General features: G+C 36.8%; 1 protein-coding gene across 1 annotated transcript in view; it reads right to left on the bottom strand.

Moving 5' to 3' along the window:
- Nucleotides 1-17: 17 nt before the first annotated feature.
- ammecr1 (AMMECR nuclear protein 1) overlaps nt 18-19,847 on the bottom strand; it is a 52,531-nt gene continuing 32,701 nt past the window's right edge. Inside the window, exons 4-6 of the mRNA XM_058759019.1 lie at nt 14,294-14,384; nt 13,694-13,790; nt 18-4,387 (exon numbers count right to left, since the gene is read on the bottom strand). Of these exons, the coding sequence (XP_058615002.1) occupies nt 4,273-4,387; nt 13,694-13,790; nt 14,294-14,384 (303 nt within the window). The 3' untranslated portion in view covers nt 18-4,272. The remainder of the gene's footprint in view (nt 4,388-13,693; nt 13,791-14,293; nt 14,385-19,847) is intronic.

Here is a 19,847-nt window from a genome sequence, read left to right as displayed (position 1 = left end):
TCTATTTGCCACCCCAACACATTATTTTTTTTTTGTGTAGATTTTGTCATTTTTGTCATTTTTTTTGGAGCCATACTACCATATTCATAATAAATGCCCATTTCAAGTCTCATCACACTAACAGCAATTCAGTGGGGTAAAGGATCTAGTTCTACAGGGGAGTTGTTTTTCTATATATTTTTTTTTTTGCCAAGTCGTTACTTTAACAACTTTAAGTTCTGAAAGGAAGAAAGAATCCAAACTGAAAAACAGAAACAAAAAGAGGTGGGCATACGGGGCTACACCAGGCAACCCCGATGCCCGCAATGACAACACTGCAAGCTGTCAGTCATCGAAGGGCGCGTTCAAAGCTCATCTTCTCAAAGTTCCAGAACATAGAAAACCACTAAAATAATTTAGAAACTAGGTCCAAAATATTTTTTTTTGAAAAGAATTAACTCGATATACAAAAACAGTCATTGTGTTTACTTTTTTTTTTTACATTTCTTTTTTTTTACTTTTTTTTTTTTTACAAAAAAAGTTTTCAAACAAATTTATTGTAGTTCTTACATTATTTTTTTATCATCATCATCATCATTATTATTATTAGTTATACTTTTTTCCCCCCATATCTATCAGTGCGATTGTATGCCAGTGCAGCTACTGGGTCCAGAGTAAAGAAAAGAGGCATTTTTTTTTCTTTTTTCTTTAAATGGCATTTAAAAATAAGGATTAACTCATCTTTTGTATAAAGTATAACTGCTGGTCTTAGGAAAAAAAAACATTAAGAAACCCATAAATCTAAGAGGCACGCTATGGGGTTTTCTTTCTTTACAAAAATATATAATAATAACAACAATGATGAAAACAAAATAAAAAAGTGCAACCTAGCATTACGGTCATTGACACCGTGCAAGGTCTCAAAGACAGCTACAATGAAAATTCATTGAACTTAGGTAGCTAAAAACCTAAAACAATATTAGAAATTGTACAAAAGAAAAAGAAAAAAAAAAAACATACACAGAAACAGAAGACATTTCTCTTGCAGGGAAGGTTTTTGGAAGGACAGGAAGGCAGGTCTGTAGAGCAGCATTTGGACATGGCTGGAGGCATCTTTGGTTCGGTTGAACACACAAAGGTAACATGAGCCAAACGACGATGGGTTCGACAGCGAGTGCCAAGCTCGTCCGTAGGTGTTACAACCCAACATTTATGCCTAAATGAGCATTTGCTATGCATACCAAACACTAATCCCAGTTGTGGTGTTAGAAATGACAGAAACTCAAAAGACGACATGGCGTGAAAATGGTTTTTGAACTTGTCTTTGAGCAACGTAACTGCAGGACAGGTTCTGAGAGTTTAAACAGTGTTCAAATGTGCCTGGGATTGCGAATGTCCTCAAAGTGGATGTTCAAACTACTCTAGGAATCATGAAAATACTCTTATCCATTTGCAGTCTTTTCACAATTAGACAGAAAACCGATTTTGTAAAACTTAAAATGTACAGACCTATCTGACAGAACCAAAAAATTAAAGAACCGACGTGTCTTTCAGGGGACAGCGTCGCTTGTGATCGAATGAACCGATGATATCTGAACAAATGTTGTTAGCAAAGTAAACTCAGCACATCATTATCGCTGTAGTTTTGGCCATATTTAGGCAACGGCGTTCGGCTAGTTAAGCCGGCCGTTGTTCTAAATGGCAATGTACATGAACGTGAACATCCACAGCATTTAATGACAGAAACAAAGAATGAGACTCCAGGGTATTGCGTAAATGTGCACGTCTATAACGGATGAGATGTTAAGCATATGCCCAAATCCCCCAGGCCATGAGGGAAAGATGGGGTTAGACTCGTCACTACTTGTCCTTTCAAACCTGCAGGAGAGTTTGTTACACTGGTAGGAAAAAAACACCTGTAAAACAGATCTGCATATATTGAGGATAATAATAAAGTCTGATATGATCAATGAGTCCGCATGACCAGTCACATTTACTGCGACCACCCCCGACATGAGGTCTGATAGCACCATTTTATATAGTCTTTTTTTTCTCATATCTATATAGCAGTGAAACAAGCATGCCATGTTTAACAGGAGGCCTCCTATTCATGCAACAAATGTATTGCCAATGTCAATACATCCGATTTCAAATGCAAAGAGTTGGTTTTGCAGCAGAAAAAAATGTTCAGTTTGTGCTGTTTTAATGGAACAACAAACGAGGCCCTGAACGTCCAACTAGAAAAACAAAAACCAGGCTTAAAACTGAAGCCAAAAAATGAGATGAGATATTTAAAGGGTTGTTTAAGACCGAGAGACAACAAATGTGTCACTTTTCATAACTGTGACCTACTTTATGGTAGGTGGGGTTTAGAATATAGATTAAACGGATGAAAAACAGTCTTGGCTGGGCAGTAATAAACACTTGACTGTTAACAGGCAAAAAAAAAACTTTCACCTTCATGTTGTGAAATGATCAGTCTCAAAGTAGTTGAACACTCAGGGAAACATTTGCTGGTCCACTTCATAACCATTTTAAGGCAAAACAACTGAAATCAGGTTTTTTTTTTAGGTTTTAGTGAGCTGGATAATGACTGTGGATGGAACCCCAAAAGCCCTTAACATCTTGCATATGAAAACAAAAGACAGAAATCGTTCCCGATTTTCCTTTCAAAAGTGGTCAAAAGCGAGTCCACTGCTCCTACAGACAATATGACACATGACATTCCGTCTGCATCCTGGTCTTTGGAAAAAAACCAAAAACAAATAACACTGACACCTTTCAGAGCAAGAGTTTAAAATGGGCCTAATAAACTGTCTGTGAGAAAACTATGAAAACACTTACAACCGTAGTTTAAAAAACTCCCTGGTATGACATGACGACATTATTTGTAACAAGCTTCACCGCGAGATGTGGAGGGGTTCAGACACCACCAGAGCAGCTTGACTCGAGGATCCGTAAGTTATCTTCTCAATTACAGCCACTGTAAAGTTCACGCGTTCATATGGAGGTGTAAACATTGCTGCCATGCGAGACAGAAATGGACATATTCATCCGTAAGACCATATCATTAAAAACAAAACAAAGAGCTTTCTGAAGCATCCTCCTGAGAGTGAAGATTCCCGTGCCAGGTAAACAGACCAGGAGAGAAATGAATTAAAAACAGCCATTTAGAGCAACCACCCTGCCACAGCATGTGTTAAAAAGAGTATGGCTTTTTTTAGCTTGTCCCTGTCATTTGACCTTGGTCTCTCACAAAGGTTTTCCTCTCTGTGTGACAAAATAGGAGCGATACGAAACAGACGAATTTCAGTTGTGAGCTCAACTGACTAGAAAAGCCTTCATCCAGTTACACCCTTAGTACGGACCTATACTTTCAACCTCACAAACGACACTAGCACAACACATCAACAAAAGAAGAGACACGTAGATTAATACGCGTGTAGCAACACTACACAAAAAAGGGCCTAACTGTTTATCTAAGTAAATTCAGTTCGAATCAAGTCCAGTAATGCTAAGAGCAACAGGCTTTTGCATTATGGGGAAAATATTCTGTGGTACCCAAAAACTAATTTAAGATAGTGGTTTCAATAATCGGAGAATTTGAGGAAAACAAAAACAAGACTTGACTAGTTCTAACTCGGCCACACTGCATATCCCTACAACCCACAACAATGCTCACGATAAAACGAGAAAGGAAAACAAAATCACCACGCACAAAAGAAAATGATCAGAGGAATTGCACAGAGAGGAAAGAGAATCCCTTAAACCCTGTGGTTGCCTATATGATATAAAAGTCAAACTAATAAGAAACAATAAAAGAGGAAAAAAAAAACAACCAACAAAATTGCGCAAGTCACTAAAGCTGAGCGTACATAAAAAGCATCTTCAAAACTAGCCCATCATTTAATATGACTTATTTCCATCCACAGACTGAGAAACCTGATTTTAGGAAATTTGTTGGAGAAAAAAAAAAAAAAAAAATTAGTACTTGTTTATTTGCTTAAAAAGGGAAGGGGTTGATATATATTTATATATATATATATATGCTGCAAAAACTAAATTAATACGAAGAATAAAAATGACAAAATAAATGAATTGTATTTTTTCGCTTTATAATCACCTAATGCTTATTTGCCACCCGCTGCCATGCCTCCAACGGACTGTCGACATGGCAACGGAAACTATCATCATAAAATGGTACAGTAGTACAGATAGCTAGACCATGAGGGGGCGGGCTCTCCCGGGAAGATGTCCGCCGAGAGGTCCAGTGACTGGTCATGCGGCTCGCTGTCAGGAATAATGGTTGTACGGAGGGAGAGGGTGCCCGATGCCATTCTGGTAGTGATGATGCTGGCGGTGGGCGATGTATTCTGCGTAGCTCATGGTCATCTTTTCACTACGGTACCTAAAACAATGGTGAAAAAGGGGGTAAGCGTCAGAACAGTGAAAGACTCCATGTAAAGATACAAAAGTGATGCACTGACAACGATGTGTAATTGATTGAATCGTTCCGAATTCCGAATGCTGCAGTAAATTTTATATGAAAGAAGTTAAATGTAAATGTATGTGTCTTCAAAAACTAATTATGTCATTAATTAATCATTTGCATGTCATGAGTGATTGAATATGCTGAAGAGCTATGGCAGAGTGGATGATTATTAGTCAACAGCAACTTAAATTTGGAGCAGCCTCGCACAAAGCTATACTATGTCTTTAGAAGATTTACAAATGCCAAACAAATCATTAAACTCACGTTGCATTTCATTTACCTCAGGCAAGTCATCAATGTCTATAGCTTGTTATTTGCTAGAGAAATAAAGTCTAGAGAAGAGTATTTCGCAAAATATTAGACTACATACTTCATATTTTAATTATTTAATGTATGTTTAAATAAATCTTTTATGAAACAAGTTATGACAGCCACTGTGTAAATGATTATATTTCAACAACAAATAGAAATTCTATAATTTAGAAGTTAATTTAAAAAACCCATTAAAATAAATAGCAACTGAATTTAAGTTTGGGCTCTGTTGTCAATTGCAACCTTACAGTAATGTATAAGTGTAAATAATGTAATTTTATCCCCAAGTAAATTTTAATTGCAATTTAATTTATATAAAGGAAAAGCAATCAAAGCAAAAAAAAACAAACAAAAAAAACTAATATATATATATATACAGTGAGGAAAATAAGTATTTGAACACCCTGCTATTTTGCAAGTTCTCCCACTTAGAAATCATGGAGGGTTTGAAATTGTCATCGTAGGTGCATGTCCACTGTGAGAGACATAATCTAAAAATAAAAATCCAGAAATCACAATGTATGATTTTTAACTATTTATTTGTATGATACAGCTGCAAATAAGTATTTGAACACCTGAGAAAATCAATGTTAATATTTGGTACAGTAGCCTTTGTTTGCAATTACAGGGGTCAAACGTTTCCTGTAGTTTTTCACCAGGTTTGCACACACTGCAGGAGGGATTTTGGCCCACTCCTCCACACAGATCTTCTCTAGATCAGTCAGGTTTCTGGCCTGTCGCTGAGAAACACGGAGTTTGAGCTCCCTCCAAAGATTCTCTATTGGGTTTAGGTCTGGAGACTGGCTAGGCCACGCCAGAACCTTGATATGCTTCTTACAGAGCCACTCCTTGGTTATCCTGGCTGTGTGCTTCGGGTCATTGTCATGTTGGAAGACCCAGCCTCGACCCATCTTCAATGCTCTAACTGAGGGAAGGAGGTTGTTCCCCAAAATCTCATCCTCTCCTTAATACAGTGCAGTCGCCCTGTCCCATGTGCAGAAAAACACCCCCAAAGCATGATGCTACCACCCCCATGCTTCACAGTAGGGATGGTGTTCTTGGGATGGTACTCATCATTCTTCTTCCTCCAAACACGTTTAGTGGAATTATGACCAAAAAGTTATATTTTGGTCTCATCTGACCACATGACTTTCTCCCATGACTCCTCTGGATCATCCAAATGGTCATTGGCAAACTTAAGTCGGGCTGGACATGTGCTGGTTTAAGCAGGGGAACCTTCCGTGCCATGCATGATTTCAAACCATGACGTCTTAGTGTATTACCAACAGTAACCTTGGAAACGGTGGTCCCAGCTCTTTTCAGGTCATTGACCAGCTCCTCCCGTGTAGTTCTGGGCTGATTTCTCACCTTTCTTAGGATCATTGAGACCCCACGAGGTGAGATCTTGCATGGAGCCCCAGTCCGAGGGAGATTGACAGTCATGTTTAGCTTCTTCCATTTTCTAATGATTGCTCCAACAGTGGACCTTTTTTCACCAAGCTGCTTGGCAATTTCCCCGTAGCCCTTTCCAGCCTTGTGGAGGTGTACAATTTTGTCTCTAGTGTCTTTGGACAGCTCTTTGGTCTTGGCCATGTTAGTAGTTGGATTCTTACTGATTGTATGGGGTGGACAGGTGTCTTTATGCAGCTAACGACCTCAAACAGGTGCATCTAATTTAGGATAATAAATGGAGTGGAGGTGGACATTTTAAAAGTAGACTAACAGGTCTTTGAGGGTCAGAATTCTAGCTGATAGACAGGTGTTCAAATACTTATTTGCAGCTGTATCATACAAATAAATAGTTAAAAAATCATACATTGTGATTTCTGAATTTTTTTTTTTTGATTATGTCTCTCACAGTGGACATGCACCTACGATGACAATTTCAGACCCCTCCATGATTTCTAAGTGGGAGAACTTGCAAAATAGCAGGGTGTTCAAATACTTATTTTCCTCACTGTATATACACATAGTGGTGTGAAAAAGTGTTGGCCCCCTTCCTGATTTGCATATTTGTCACCCTTTAATGTTTCAGATCAAACAAATTTAAATATTAAATCAAAAGATAACACAAGTAAACACAACATACAGTTTTTAAATGAAGTTTTTTATTATGAAGAGAAAACAAAATCCAAACCCACATGGCCCTGTGTGAAAAAGTGCTTGCCCCCTAAACCTAATAACTGGTTGTGCCACCCTTTGCAGCAACAACTGCAATCAAGCGTTTGCGATAACTGGCAATGAGTCTTTCACATAACTGTGGAGGAATTTTGGCCCACTCTTCTTTGCAGAATTGTTTTAATTCAGCCACACTGGAGGGTTTGAGAGCATGAATGGCCTGTTTAAGGTCATTTCAATTGGATTTAAGTCCAGACTTTGATTTGACTTTGATTAAAACCTTAATTTTGTTTTTCTTGAGACATTCAGAGGTGGACTTGCTGCTGTGTTTGGAATCATTGTCCTGCTGCATAACCCAAGTGCACTTGAGCTTGAGGTCACGAACAGATGGCCGGACATTCTCCTTCAGGATTTTCTGATAGAGTGCAGAATTCATGGTTCCATCAATTATGGCAAGTCATCCAGGTCCTGAAGCTGCAAAGCAGCCTCAGACCATCACACTACTACCACCACCATGTTTGACTGCTGGTATGATGTTCTTTTTATGAAATGCTGTGTTGGTTTTACGCCAGATGTAACGGGACACACACCTTCCAAAAAGTTCAACTTTTGGCGCATCAGTCCACAAAATATTTTCCCAAAAGTCTAGGGGATAATCAAGATATTTTTTGGCAAATGTGAGACGAGCCTGTGTGTTCTTTTTGGTCAGCAATGGCTTTTGCCTTGGAACTCTCCCATGGATGCCGTTTTTTCCCAGTCTCTTTCTTATTGTTGAATCATGAACACTGACCTTAATTGAGGCAAGTGAGGCCTGCAGTTCTTTAGATGTTGTTCTGGGTTCTTTTATGACCTCCTGGATGAGTCGTCTTTGTGCTCTTGGAGTAATTTTGGTAGGCTGGCCACTCCTGGGAAGGTTCACCACTGTTCCAAGTTTTCTCCATTTGTGGATAATAGCTCTGACCATGGTTTTCTGGAGTTCCAAAGCCTTAGAAATGGCTTTATAACCCTTTCCAGACTGATACATGTGAACTATTTTGATTCTCATCTGTTTATGAATTTATTAAGATCACAAAATGATGTGTTGCTCTTTAAACGTGCTTCACTTTGTCAAACATGTTCTATTTAAGTGATTTCTTGTTCTATTTAAGTGATTATTTTCAACAGGTCTGGCAGTAATCAGGCCTGGGTTTGGCTAGTGAAATTTAACTCAGCTTTCTAAAATAATGTGGTTAATCACAGTTCTTTCATGATTTAATAGAAGGGGGCAAGCACTTTTTCACACAGGGCCATGTGGGTTTGGATTTTGTTTTCCCTTCATAATAAAACAACTTCATTTAAAAACTGCATGTTGTGTTTACTTGTGTTATCTTTTATTAATATTTAAATTTGTTTGATAATCTGAAACATTAAAGTGTGACAAACATGCAAACAATTTAAAAATCAGGAAGGGGGCCAACACTTTCACACCACTGTGTGTGTATATAAAGTGTGACAAACATGCAAAAAATTTAAAAATCAGGAAGGAGGCCAACACTTTCACACCACTGTGTGTGTACAGTGGTGTGAAAGTGTTGGCCTCCTTCCTGATTTTTAAATTTTGCATTATATATACACACACACACACACACACATATATATATATACACATATACATACATATATACACATATACATATACACATACACATATATATACACATACATACACACACATATATATATATACAGTCATGGCCAGAAATATCGGCACCCTTGGTAAATATGATCAAAGGCGGCTGTGAAAATTAATCTGCATTGTTAATCCTTTTGATCTTTTATTTTAAAAAACAATAACAAAAAAAAACACGAAAATCGAACCTTTCATTGGATAAGAATTTAAAATGGGGGAGGGGGGGAATATCATTACGAAATGTTTTTCTCTAATACACATTGGCCACAATTAATGGCCATAGCAGAAGCTTGGTTTTGTGCTCAGTGACCCATTTTTGTGTTGTTTTTGAGGTTTATGTTTGGATTATTGTACAGTTGGAAGATCCAAACATGGCCCATTATAAGACTTCTAACAGAGTCAGTCACTTATTGATTTTTTATTTGTTGGTATTTGATAGAATCCATGATGCCATGGGTCTAAACAAGATGTCCAGTACCTCCAGCAGAAATATAGGCCCACAACATCAAAAATACAGCAGTACATTTCATTGTACACATATTTCACAGTATATTTCATTGTACTTTTTATCACTGTGTTCACCAAACCCATCTTGAGTGTGTGCTGCTAAAAAGCTCATTTTTTAGTTTCATCTGACCATAGAAGTCAGTCCCTTTTGAAGTTCCAGTCATGTCTGATAACTGAATATGCTGGAGTTTGTTTTTGGATGAGCTAGGAGAATTTTTCTTGAAACCCTCCCAAACAACATGTGGGCATGTAGGTGCTGTTTGACAATTATTTTAAGGTTTTCTGACCCCGAGACTCGAATTCTCCAGCTGTGGTCCTTGGAGAGTCTTTAGCCACTCAAGCTCTCCTTCTCACCGTGCATTAGGACGATATAGACACACGTCCTCTTACAGGCAGTTTCGTAACATTTTATGTTGATTGGAAATTCTTAATTATTGCCCTGATGGTGGGAATGGGAATTTTCACTGCTCTAGCTCTTTTCTTAAAGCCACTTCACTAATTTATGAAGCTCAATTATCTTTTTCTGCACATCAGAAATATATTCTTTGGTTTTTCTCATTGTGATGGATGATTAAAGGAATTTGGGCTTTGTTTTCCCTCCTATCTATATTTCTGTGAAACAGGAAGCCATAGGCTGGATAATTTCATGTTCATAATCACCCTGGAGTGCTCACAATTGTGAATATGAATGGGAATATACTTCAGAGATATTTTACTCATAAGAATTTCTAGGGGTGCCAGTAATTGTGTCCAACATGTATTTAAGAAAAACATTTTTCATACTGGTATTTCCCCCCATTTTAAATTCTTATTCTCCAATGAAAGGTTAGAATTTTGTGTGATTTTTTAAATAAAAGATCAAAAGGATTAACAATGCAGATACATTTTTACAGCCTTCTTTGATCATATTTACCAAGGGTGCCGATATTTTGGCCATGACTATATGTATGTATGTATGTATGCATGCATGTATGTATGTATATGTGTGTATATATAGTGTTTTTATATATAATTTTTTTTTCCTCCTGCTGTACCTAAACCATAACTAGACAGTGACGTCAAAAAACCGAGGTATGTACTAGGGATGCACGATATTATCGGACCCATATTGGAATCGGCCGATATTGGCTTTAAAATGTAAATATCGGCATCGGCCCGATGTGAAAAAGTATGCCGATATTCCTTGCCGATAAGAGGAATATTCTTAACTTACATGTGCCCAAGGTGTGCTAGCGATTAGATCACGTCAGCATTGTGGCTCATTCTTGAAGCAAAGTGTTGCCTGAATGGTGATTGGATTCACTGTTTTGGATCGCTGCATTTAAACTGAGAATGCACGTACAGAATGACCCGTTCGGTGTATGATAAAGTAGACAGTAATAGCACGTGCAGCGGCAGCCTACCCCGAGTCCTAATGCCCGCTCAGTATGGAATATTAATTCCGTAGGGGGTACTGTTGGCCTACTTCGAATGAAATTAAAGCAAAATACACAAATAATATTTAGACCGTTTCTGATTAAATAAAGCAGTAACTGATGCCATAAAATCATGAGTATGTTTTGATTTAAAAGGTCAGAAGCTATAGATTACATGAAAAATAAATTAATAATAAAAAAAATAATAATAATAAAAAAATCACAAACATGACACTTAAATTAAATAATTTGATATATACTGATTTATTCAATAATGTGTAATATGTTTTTTTTTAACAAATTATGGGCTCTAAAAGAACTCTTTTGCTTTAGATCATTTACAAATGTTAAATCATAGAATAAAATGTTAATTTTACCACTGCATCTTTCTGCTAAAAATGCAGTGATTAATATATAGTTTATTTATAGTTATTTTCAAATCTTCAATGTACTGTCACTATAAAATAACTGTATTGTTGTTTATTTAATTCTAACAAATAAGTTCTTGTTAAAGACTAACCAAAATGTAAAAAATAATTATATATCGGTATCGGCCATCGGCCAAAATGAGTTGAAAATTATCGGCATATTGGATATCGGCAAAAATCCATGCGCAATCCATTTAAAAACATCCATTTCCCGCTAAGATTTGAGCGCTGTTGAGTGGATTCTTAAACAGCGCTGATTGGTCATTGTGTTCACATGCTCAACAGATAAGTCTGTGATTGGCTTCAATGATCATCAATTCAAGCTCTTCACTAAGCGCTTCATTGATCACTGAAGCCAATCACTGATGTATCTGTTGAGCGCGTGAACACAATGACCAATCAGTGCTGTTTAAGAATCCACTCAACAGCGCTCAAATCTTAGCGGGAAATGGATGTTTTTAAAATTTCAGTACCGAATGGTATTGCGGTCTGTACTTTTGACAACACTACTTTAAATAAATGTGTGTGATGGAAAGATCGCCACGAAAGATGCTGCTCATTACATCCAGTGTCAAATGCCCGTAAGACAGTCTTGTAGTGTTGGGAGTAGACGTGCCAGTATTCGGTAATACGATATATCACGATTATGAACATGCACAATATTGTTATCGTGGGCACTTCAAATACCACGAGTCATTATTTATTACAAATTATTCAGATTTTTTAACACATTTTAAGAGTACTTTTTCCATCAACTGGTTAAAATGCACAACACTGCTGTATGCTGTGTCAAAGACGAATGCGTACTCTGATATAAACAAGCCCAAGACGGATGAGAAGCGCATGGCGGAATGCGCGAGACGCTTTGTATGACAGCGCACATTCACTGTCTGACAGCAGATGGCGCTGATAGAACAGCAAAGATGCAGCCTTAACCCTGGTAACCCCGTAAACAAAACAGCTGCCCTACTTTCTGTTTCTGAACAGGATTTAAATGATTAAAACAGTCATTCAGATTTTTGTATTCGCAATGGTGCTCATCACAGTAGCAAACGCTTACATAGACGTAATAGGCTATTTATTTTCAAACTTTTATTTTTTACATTTTAATCTAGACTACAACATTCCCTAGATATAGTTTGAAAATGTTTTGATTCTTTATTGTTTGGTCACACTTTACATTAAGGCTCCATTAGTTAGCGTTAGTTAATTTATTAGTTGACGTAAACTGCCAATTAAATTTTTTTTCTAAAGCATTCATTACTTGATTTCAAAATATAAAAACATTATTAAAATCAAAAGTTGTAACTGTATTATACTTTAATGGACCCAAGCTAACATTTAGCAAAAATTAACTTCTGTAACAAATGTAGCTATTGCTCATTGTTAATGTTAGTGCATTATCTAAGGTTAACTAATGAGATCTTATTTTAAAGTATTACCCATTCATCTTTATGTTTCATCTGTTTGAAACATTTGCTTAATTTTTTTTTGTGCATCGCTTTATTGTATTTAAATATTCAATTATTTTTGTTATAAGAAAACTTATTAAACATGTTGTACTGTATTAAGACAACACTGTGACGAGTGGTGCGGGGCCAAGAGCTGTTGGAGCGAAGCGAGGCCGGTGGAGTTTAATGATAATGAGCGACACCTGCGCCACTCACTGGTCTCGAGTCCCACGGAGGAGCTCTGGAGGGATAAAAGGAGGAGTGACGACTGTGGAAGACAAGAGAGGACCAGGCCTGGACTTTATTTTGCGTTTCGCGTGCTGCCGCTTATTTTCATTTTATTGTTTGTTTAATTATTAAAGTGTTTAAATGTTCGCCAGTTTCTCCTCCCCGTATCTACGAACTGTGTCACAAACACTTTTTTGAAACTTATTTCATTATTGTGATGATACCATATACTGGGAAAAAGCCTCTGTAATTATCGCTACATGAAAATTTGATACCGTCACATGCCTAGTTTAGAGTAACACATCATGTAATCACTTTTTTTTTTTCAAGTAACTAGTAAAGTAACATTACTTTTTAATTTACAAGAAAATACCCGAGTTACTTTTTCAAATAAGTAAAGCGAGTTACTGACTGACAGCTCTCCTGTCCTCATGTTGACAGAAATCGGGGGTAAGTGCAGAGGCTCTGTGTGAACATGATGCTTACTGTAGTTCTAGACTAAATGTCAACATGCATTTACTCATCTTCCTTGAACAAAAACAGATTCAGTATTTCTCAAAATGAATAAATACATTGAAATGCAAACTCTGAATATGACACAAACCTGCAATAATTAAATAAGTTAAATAGCACAAATATCCTTCATGTATTTAAGCACATTTTATTAACCACTGTCTCTGCTGCTGACCTTCGATGATCCAATTCAACCACACTAAAAAGCAAAAATGACTTTAGATAAAAAGACATGTTTCATATTTTTATTGCTGAAGAGTGTTGAACTTTTACATTTTCTTCAGCCTGACATTTTCCAAAAATATAACTTTTTTTTTTTTTTTATAATCAAAAACAAGCAAGCACAGACCAGATGAGAAAAAGCAATGCAAAAGTATCAGTGCATTACTTTCCATAGGAAGTAACTAAGCAACGAAATTAGTTATTTTCTTGGGAAGTAACACAATATTGTAATGCATTACTTTTAAAAATAACTTTCCCCAACACTGTCTTGTGGCACTGCACACAAGTACTGAAATATTCATCCACTTATAAATAGCCAGTGATTTTAAAAAGAAGTTCAGAAAAGGCAATTCTCTCACCTGGTCAATTTAATAGTCTTCCTGAAGTCATTTGTGATGGGAGCTTTGTAACCTCCCTTTCGAAGTAAGGAATCTATGGTCTGAATGTGGTCCCATCCTATAGAGACAGAACAAATTCAATTATGTTCTTTCATACTGATTGTTGCTTTTTGGTCTGCGTTTATTTCTGCTGTTACAGTGTAACTGAAGACATCACGGAAAGAAATCAGGCAAGTGTATTTTAGGGTGTATTCACACCTGTCTTGTTTGGTTCAATTGAATCAAACTCTAGTTCGTTTCGCCCCTTGGTGCGGATCTTTTGGGCAGGTGTGAATACAGCAAATCGCACTCGGGTGCGGACCAAACAACCGTACCAAGACCCAGCTGAGGAGGTGGTCTCAGTTCGGTTCCAAACAAACTCTGGTACGTTGAATGGATGAACCAATGAATGGATGACCTTAAGCACACGTGTGGTTTTGTTTACAGTTTCTGGTTCACTTGCAAAAAGGGCAGTGTGAAAGCGAACCGCACCAAACAAAAAAAAATCAACATCGTATTTGGTCTGGACCAAAGCAAGTGAACTAGCGGACTTTCCAGGTGTGAATACACCCTTATTCTCACCTTGCTCCTTCGCAACCTCTGGCAGGTAGGTGGCGGTGCGCTTTGATCCTTTTTCATTAAAAAATTCTATCCTAATGCCGTGAACACCCACCTAGAAAACAAAGACATTTTGAATAATCATATTTATTCCTTTCCATACCTGACCTACATGTAATTGACAAACTGTTACTTTGGTGCTAATAATGACATTAAAATTGTGAGAATAGCTTGTTGAGTGGGGAAAAATTTCATGTGTTTACTGCAATCAGTTCCGCTCCCGCTCTCTTTCAGAGGCACAAGGGAAGAGACAGACATATTGACAAATGAATTATGAAACCAAATAAACAATTATAATCATCTATAATTTATCTTCAAGCAAGCTTAGGTATTTTTATAGTGATGTATATTTACTGTATTATGTAGAGATGCACCGATCGACCGGCCACGGACCGGAATTAGCAGATTTTCCGCATGATCGGCCCGGACCGGTGACCGGCCGGTCAGTCTGCCGATTCCGAGCCGGTCTGTTTTGACATCACACCTATGCTCACATCCGCATGTAAACACGTCGTCGAGATGGAAGTTCTTCACTGTGAGTGAAGAAGAAACAAAGTTCGCAATTTGTAATACGTGTAGGGCCAAAGTATACCATGGGGGAACCACAGGGCTCGATTAACGCTTGTCTGGGACAAGTAGATTTTTTTTAAAGGGGCAAGTGAGAGAAAATTTTACTTGCCCGACTGGACAAGAAGCCTGATGAAAATGTCAATAACAAAAATAACTAGGGAAGCACTGAAACTTGGCCACCAAAAATTTTTTACGCGAGAGTGATTCTGATTCTATTTCATTAAGTGTAAACAGAGACTGAATGTATTTATGTTGTGCCATGAGGCTCGCGCAGCCTGAGTGAGTGTGTGAAAGATATAAAAACAAATGAGCGCAATAGTACACACAAAGTTATAAATGCTTACTGCGGTAGAAAAAAAAAAAAAAGTATAATATTTGATTTACACAACCAAGATGTTTCCCCAAATAGCAAAATGATTGCAATTTGACACTGATTTTATACAATCGTACATTCAATAAACAAGAAGTTAAAATTTAGCGACTTACATTTTAGAACCAATATTGACTGTTTTTGCTCAATTTCGCTGACGAAAAGATTTCCAAATCAAAGCCAAAGCAGAACTGTTGTGTCTCCAAGCAACACACAGGGTGTTTTGTTACTGAATGAATCCACGTTTTTGAATGAATCGATTGAGTCATTGATTCATAAAGACAGTCACTTGCCTCGATTCTGAATGAATCAGCCGTTTGAACGAATAGGTTGAATGAATGACTAAATGACTGACTCATTAAAACAGTCATTTGCCACCACTTAAAGGTGGTTTGGTTTCATATACGGTGGTGGCCAAAATGATTAGAACACTTGTATATTCACTAGTGTTAATTTCGTTAACGAAGACTATGACGAAAAATGTTCGTTGACAAGCTTTTTTCCTACGACTAAGACGAGATGATAATAAGGTCAATAAATAATAACTATGATATCAACATGCAATTTTATTGATGAAATAAGACAAGATTAAAATGTATTCAAAATAAAAACTTTACCAAAAACCTATATTTTTGTCAAAAAACAAAAACAAAAAAAAAAGACAAAATGTTATTGCACGCCTCTACTACACGAGCTTTCATGAGTGCGGTTGCCAGATATCAAGAGTTCAAATCCCCGAATCAGAGCTTTGCTGTTACATTGATACATTTTCGGCCCGGTGGTTTGGTTATTTTAAGCAATCTGGCAACCATGCACACGCGCTCACTCCTCATTGCGGACTAAAACCTGAATAAAATGCTCAAACATTTCATTGACTTAAACTTGACTAAACAAAAACAGGCTGTCTAAATATGATTACTAAAATGTACATTTGAGTAAGACTAAGACTAAATAAAAAATGGCTGCCAAAATGAACACTGTACGGTTAATAATAATCTGATTGCTAAAATGTCAAGTTTTCTCTGACTAAAACTAGACTAAAATATTGAGACTTTTGGTCGACTAAAACTTGACTAAAACTAAATAGGATAAGGTTGACTAAATATGATAAAAACTAACAAGGACATTAACACGGGACTAAGACTAAAATTGAAATTAACAAAATTGCTGACAAAATTAACTAAAATTAACACAAAATTTCACCAGCTAAAAAATGGTTTTAAGTCAGTTATTTCTATCTTTTGCTGTAGTGTGTCTGTAGGAAATATAAGTTTACATTTCCAAGCATTCATTTTGCCATTAATTTTAATAATGCAGTGAGATTTCTTTCTGACAACAGCCAGTGCTCCACACAGAGATCTGATCTGATCATCATCAGTCTGTCTGGAATGACATGAAGAAACAGAACAAACTGAGACAGACTAAATCCAGAAGAACTGTGCCCACGTCTCCAAGATGCTTCAAGAATCCTACCTGCAAAGCTACAATACTGTTAAAGGTTTTAGGCACTTGTTTAAAAATGCTGTAAAATGAGTATGCTGTTAAAAATAAATGTCATGAATAGATTTTCTTTATCAATTAACTTCTATTAACTTTCTATTAAATGAAATCAACATTTGGTGTGAGCATCCTTTGCGTTTAAAGCAGCTTTTGCCCTCAGTTCACTTGCGCATAGTTTTTCAGGAGCTTTGCATGTAAGATTCTTGAAGCGTCTTGGAGACGTTGCCACAGTTCTTCTGGATTTAGTCTGTCTCAGTTTGTTCGGTTTCTTCATGTCATTCCAGTAGGGCTGCCCTCGACTAAAGATTTTTCTGGTCGACTAGTAGTTATTCATTTGAAGCATTAGTCAATAAACCATTTAAATAATTAGCCTTAATTGCCTATATAATAAGCCTTTAAATTGCCTACATAGCCTAATAAGTGCTCAAGTACACGCATAAAGCGTGACACAGTGCACTGGCAGAAGTAATGATTATGAATGCATCAGGGAAAAACAGTAAGGAGGCTGCATTAACATTTTAATGTATTGATACACTAATGCTTTCTTGGGTTTTAGATTAAGAGATGAAGTCAGCGACACTGACTCATCTCCGCAGTAGTGGAGGCGCCTGTATAAATGCTAACCTTTTTTTAACCTCTTTCTAACCTAATTTTTTTTTTTCTTTTTCTGTGACTAAGCAACTAATAACATTTTGGTCGACCTAGCCTCTTTTGATCGACTAACGGTTAGTCGACAATTAGGGAGCAGACCTACATTCCAGACAGACTGGATGAAGATGAGATCAGATCTCTGTGTGGAGCACTGGCTGTTTTCAGACTCCTTGTGCAAAAAAAAAAAAAAATGGCAAAATGAGTATTTGGAAATGTAAATCAGGGCTCTGAACCGGTTCAAGGAACGAAAACAAACGAAATTTTGACTGGAACAGAACCAGAAACTAAATCAAATTTTATAGTTCCGAACAGAATCGAAAATTTGAAATGGCCATTAACCGGTTAATAATATCATTTTATCGTTCCATTTAATATTTGAAATTTGTTGTCAACCAATCAGGAATTCAAGTAGTACGGACTATGCAAATGCTGACATCCAACGAATGAAATGCTCGCGCTCATCTGTGAACTCTTCATAGGTAAGTCGCAATGGCAATGCACCAACGTTAGAGTTTATCCGAGGATAGTGTAAGATGGATTCAACAGATCACACACACCTGCAGCGCTTCTGTGAACGGACAAAACAGAATAAAACTATAGGTTTACATAAAAAGGAATATATACAGGTGCATCTCAATAATTTAGAATGTCGTGGAAAAGTTAATTTATTTCAGTAATTCAACTCAAATTTTGAAACTCGTGTATTAAATATATCAGCAATTTGTCTCCTCTCTGTCTCTCTGTGTCAGCGCAGCGTAATTTTGAAAAGCATCCGATGGACGCAAAGTGCGTACGCTATTCTCTGTCATCAGTAACGCATGGATACGCTGTTTCCGTTCAAATCAGAGAATAGCGTACATGCTTTGCGTCCATTGGATGCTTTTCAAAATGGCGCTACGCTGACACAGAGACAGAAAGGAGACAAATTGCTGAATAAATGTCGTTATTTTTATTCAAAGAGTATTCTCGTCGCTTCATAAAATTCAGATTGAACCACTGATGGACTATTTTGACAATGTTTTTTATACTTTTCTGTGCCTTGACAGTCAATGGGACAGTCACAAGCCTCCCGGTTTTCATCCAAAATATCTTCAATTGTGTTCCGAGGACGAATGAAGCTTTTACGGGTTTGGAACAACATGGGGGTAAGTGATTAATGACCAAATTTGCATTTTGGGGTGGAGTGTCCCTTTAATAGATTTTTTCTTTTGTTTAGTAGCCTTCATTTAGGCAAATCTAGAAAAGATGATGCTGTATTAGCTGTGACTAAGCGCAGCCATCTCTTCCTGCTTTTTTTCTTTCTTTCTTTTTCTTTTTGTGTAAAGAAAACATTTTTTCTACTCGAACCGGTTTCGGAACGGTAATAATACAGAGGAACGCAGGAACAGAAGCTTTAAAATATCGATTCTGCTCTGAGTGAACCGATTGCCTTTTTTTTTTTTTTCAAGCCCTGATGTAAATTGGCAAAAGATAGAAATAACGGACTTAAAACTATTTTTTAGCTGGTGAAAATACTAGTGTTCTAATCATTTTGGCCACCACTGCATAAAAGTATTGTTGTATTTTTTCCAACCTTTCTTATTTGTATTTTCAATACAAAGATGTGTGAAAGATGGCATTTGATAAGGTTGGGGGGAAAATATGACCATTTATAAACCAAGTGGGAACCATCTGTTTTGTTGTATACAGAAGTTGTTTAAGTAAGAGATCATCTGTAACTTTGTACAAATTGGGGGAATTGTAATGTTTAATAATTACTTTTATTATGTAAATTAATAAAAAAAAAAATTTTGCATTGAAAAAAGTAGATTTTTGTTTGCGTATGTCGTCAATTATAATTCTTAGAAAATTGGAATCGGCAAAAATCGGTATCGGCAGGTCACACTTATAAAATGAATAAATAATCGGAATCGGCCAAGAAATTTTCAATCGGTGCATCTCTAGTATTATAGCAATGGTTAGCATACATAACATTTAGCATTGCATAAAAACATATTTCTCACAAGCTGATCGGAATGCAAGTTATTTCAAATTGTATATGAAAAAAAATGAGAAATGAACAGCAGCATTATCCCTCTCCTTCATAATCTTTGCCTTGGGCCCTGATCACACCTTAAGCTCTACTCTGGACAGACTTTGAAAGCCCAGAGGAGGCACAATCAAGCCCCAGAAATGAAAGCAGAAATGATCCATCTACATATATATAGCTTGTGTTAAAAAAAAAAAAAAAAAAGGTTCAGAAAAGGCAACTCTCACCTGGTCAATTTATTAGTCTTTAATAGTTATTTGTGATGGAAGCTTTGTACCCTTACTTTCGAGGTAAGGAATCTATGGCAGGGGTATTCAATTAAAGTTCCAAGAGGTCCAATCTCTATATTTCCTTCCCAGCAGAGGACGGGACAATACTTTTTAGGGCTCTTTTTTCCA

This window comes from Onychostoma macrolepis, chromosome 21 (genome assembly GCF_012432095.1).
Source record: "Onychostoma macrolepis isolate SWU-2019 chromosome 21, ASM1243209v1, whole genome shotgun sequence".
NCBI classification, from domain to species: domain Eukaryota; kingdom Metazoa; phylum Chordata; class Actinopteri; order Cypriniformes; family Cyprinidae; genus Onychostoma; species Onychostoma macrolepis.
This window is presented reverse-complemented; position numbering and strand designations above follow the sequence as displayed.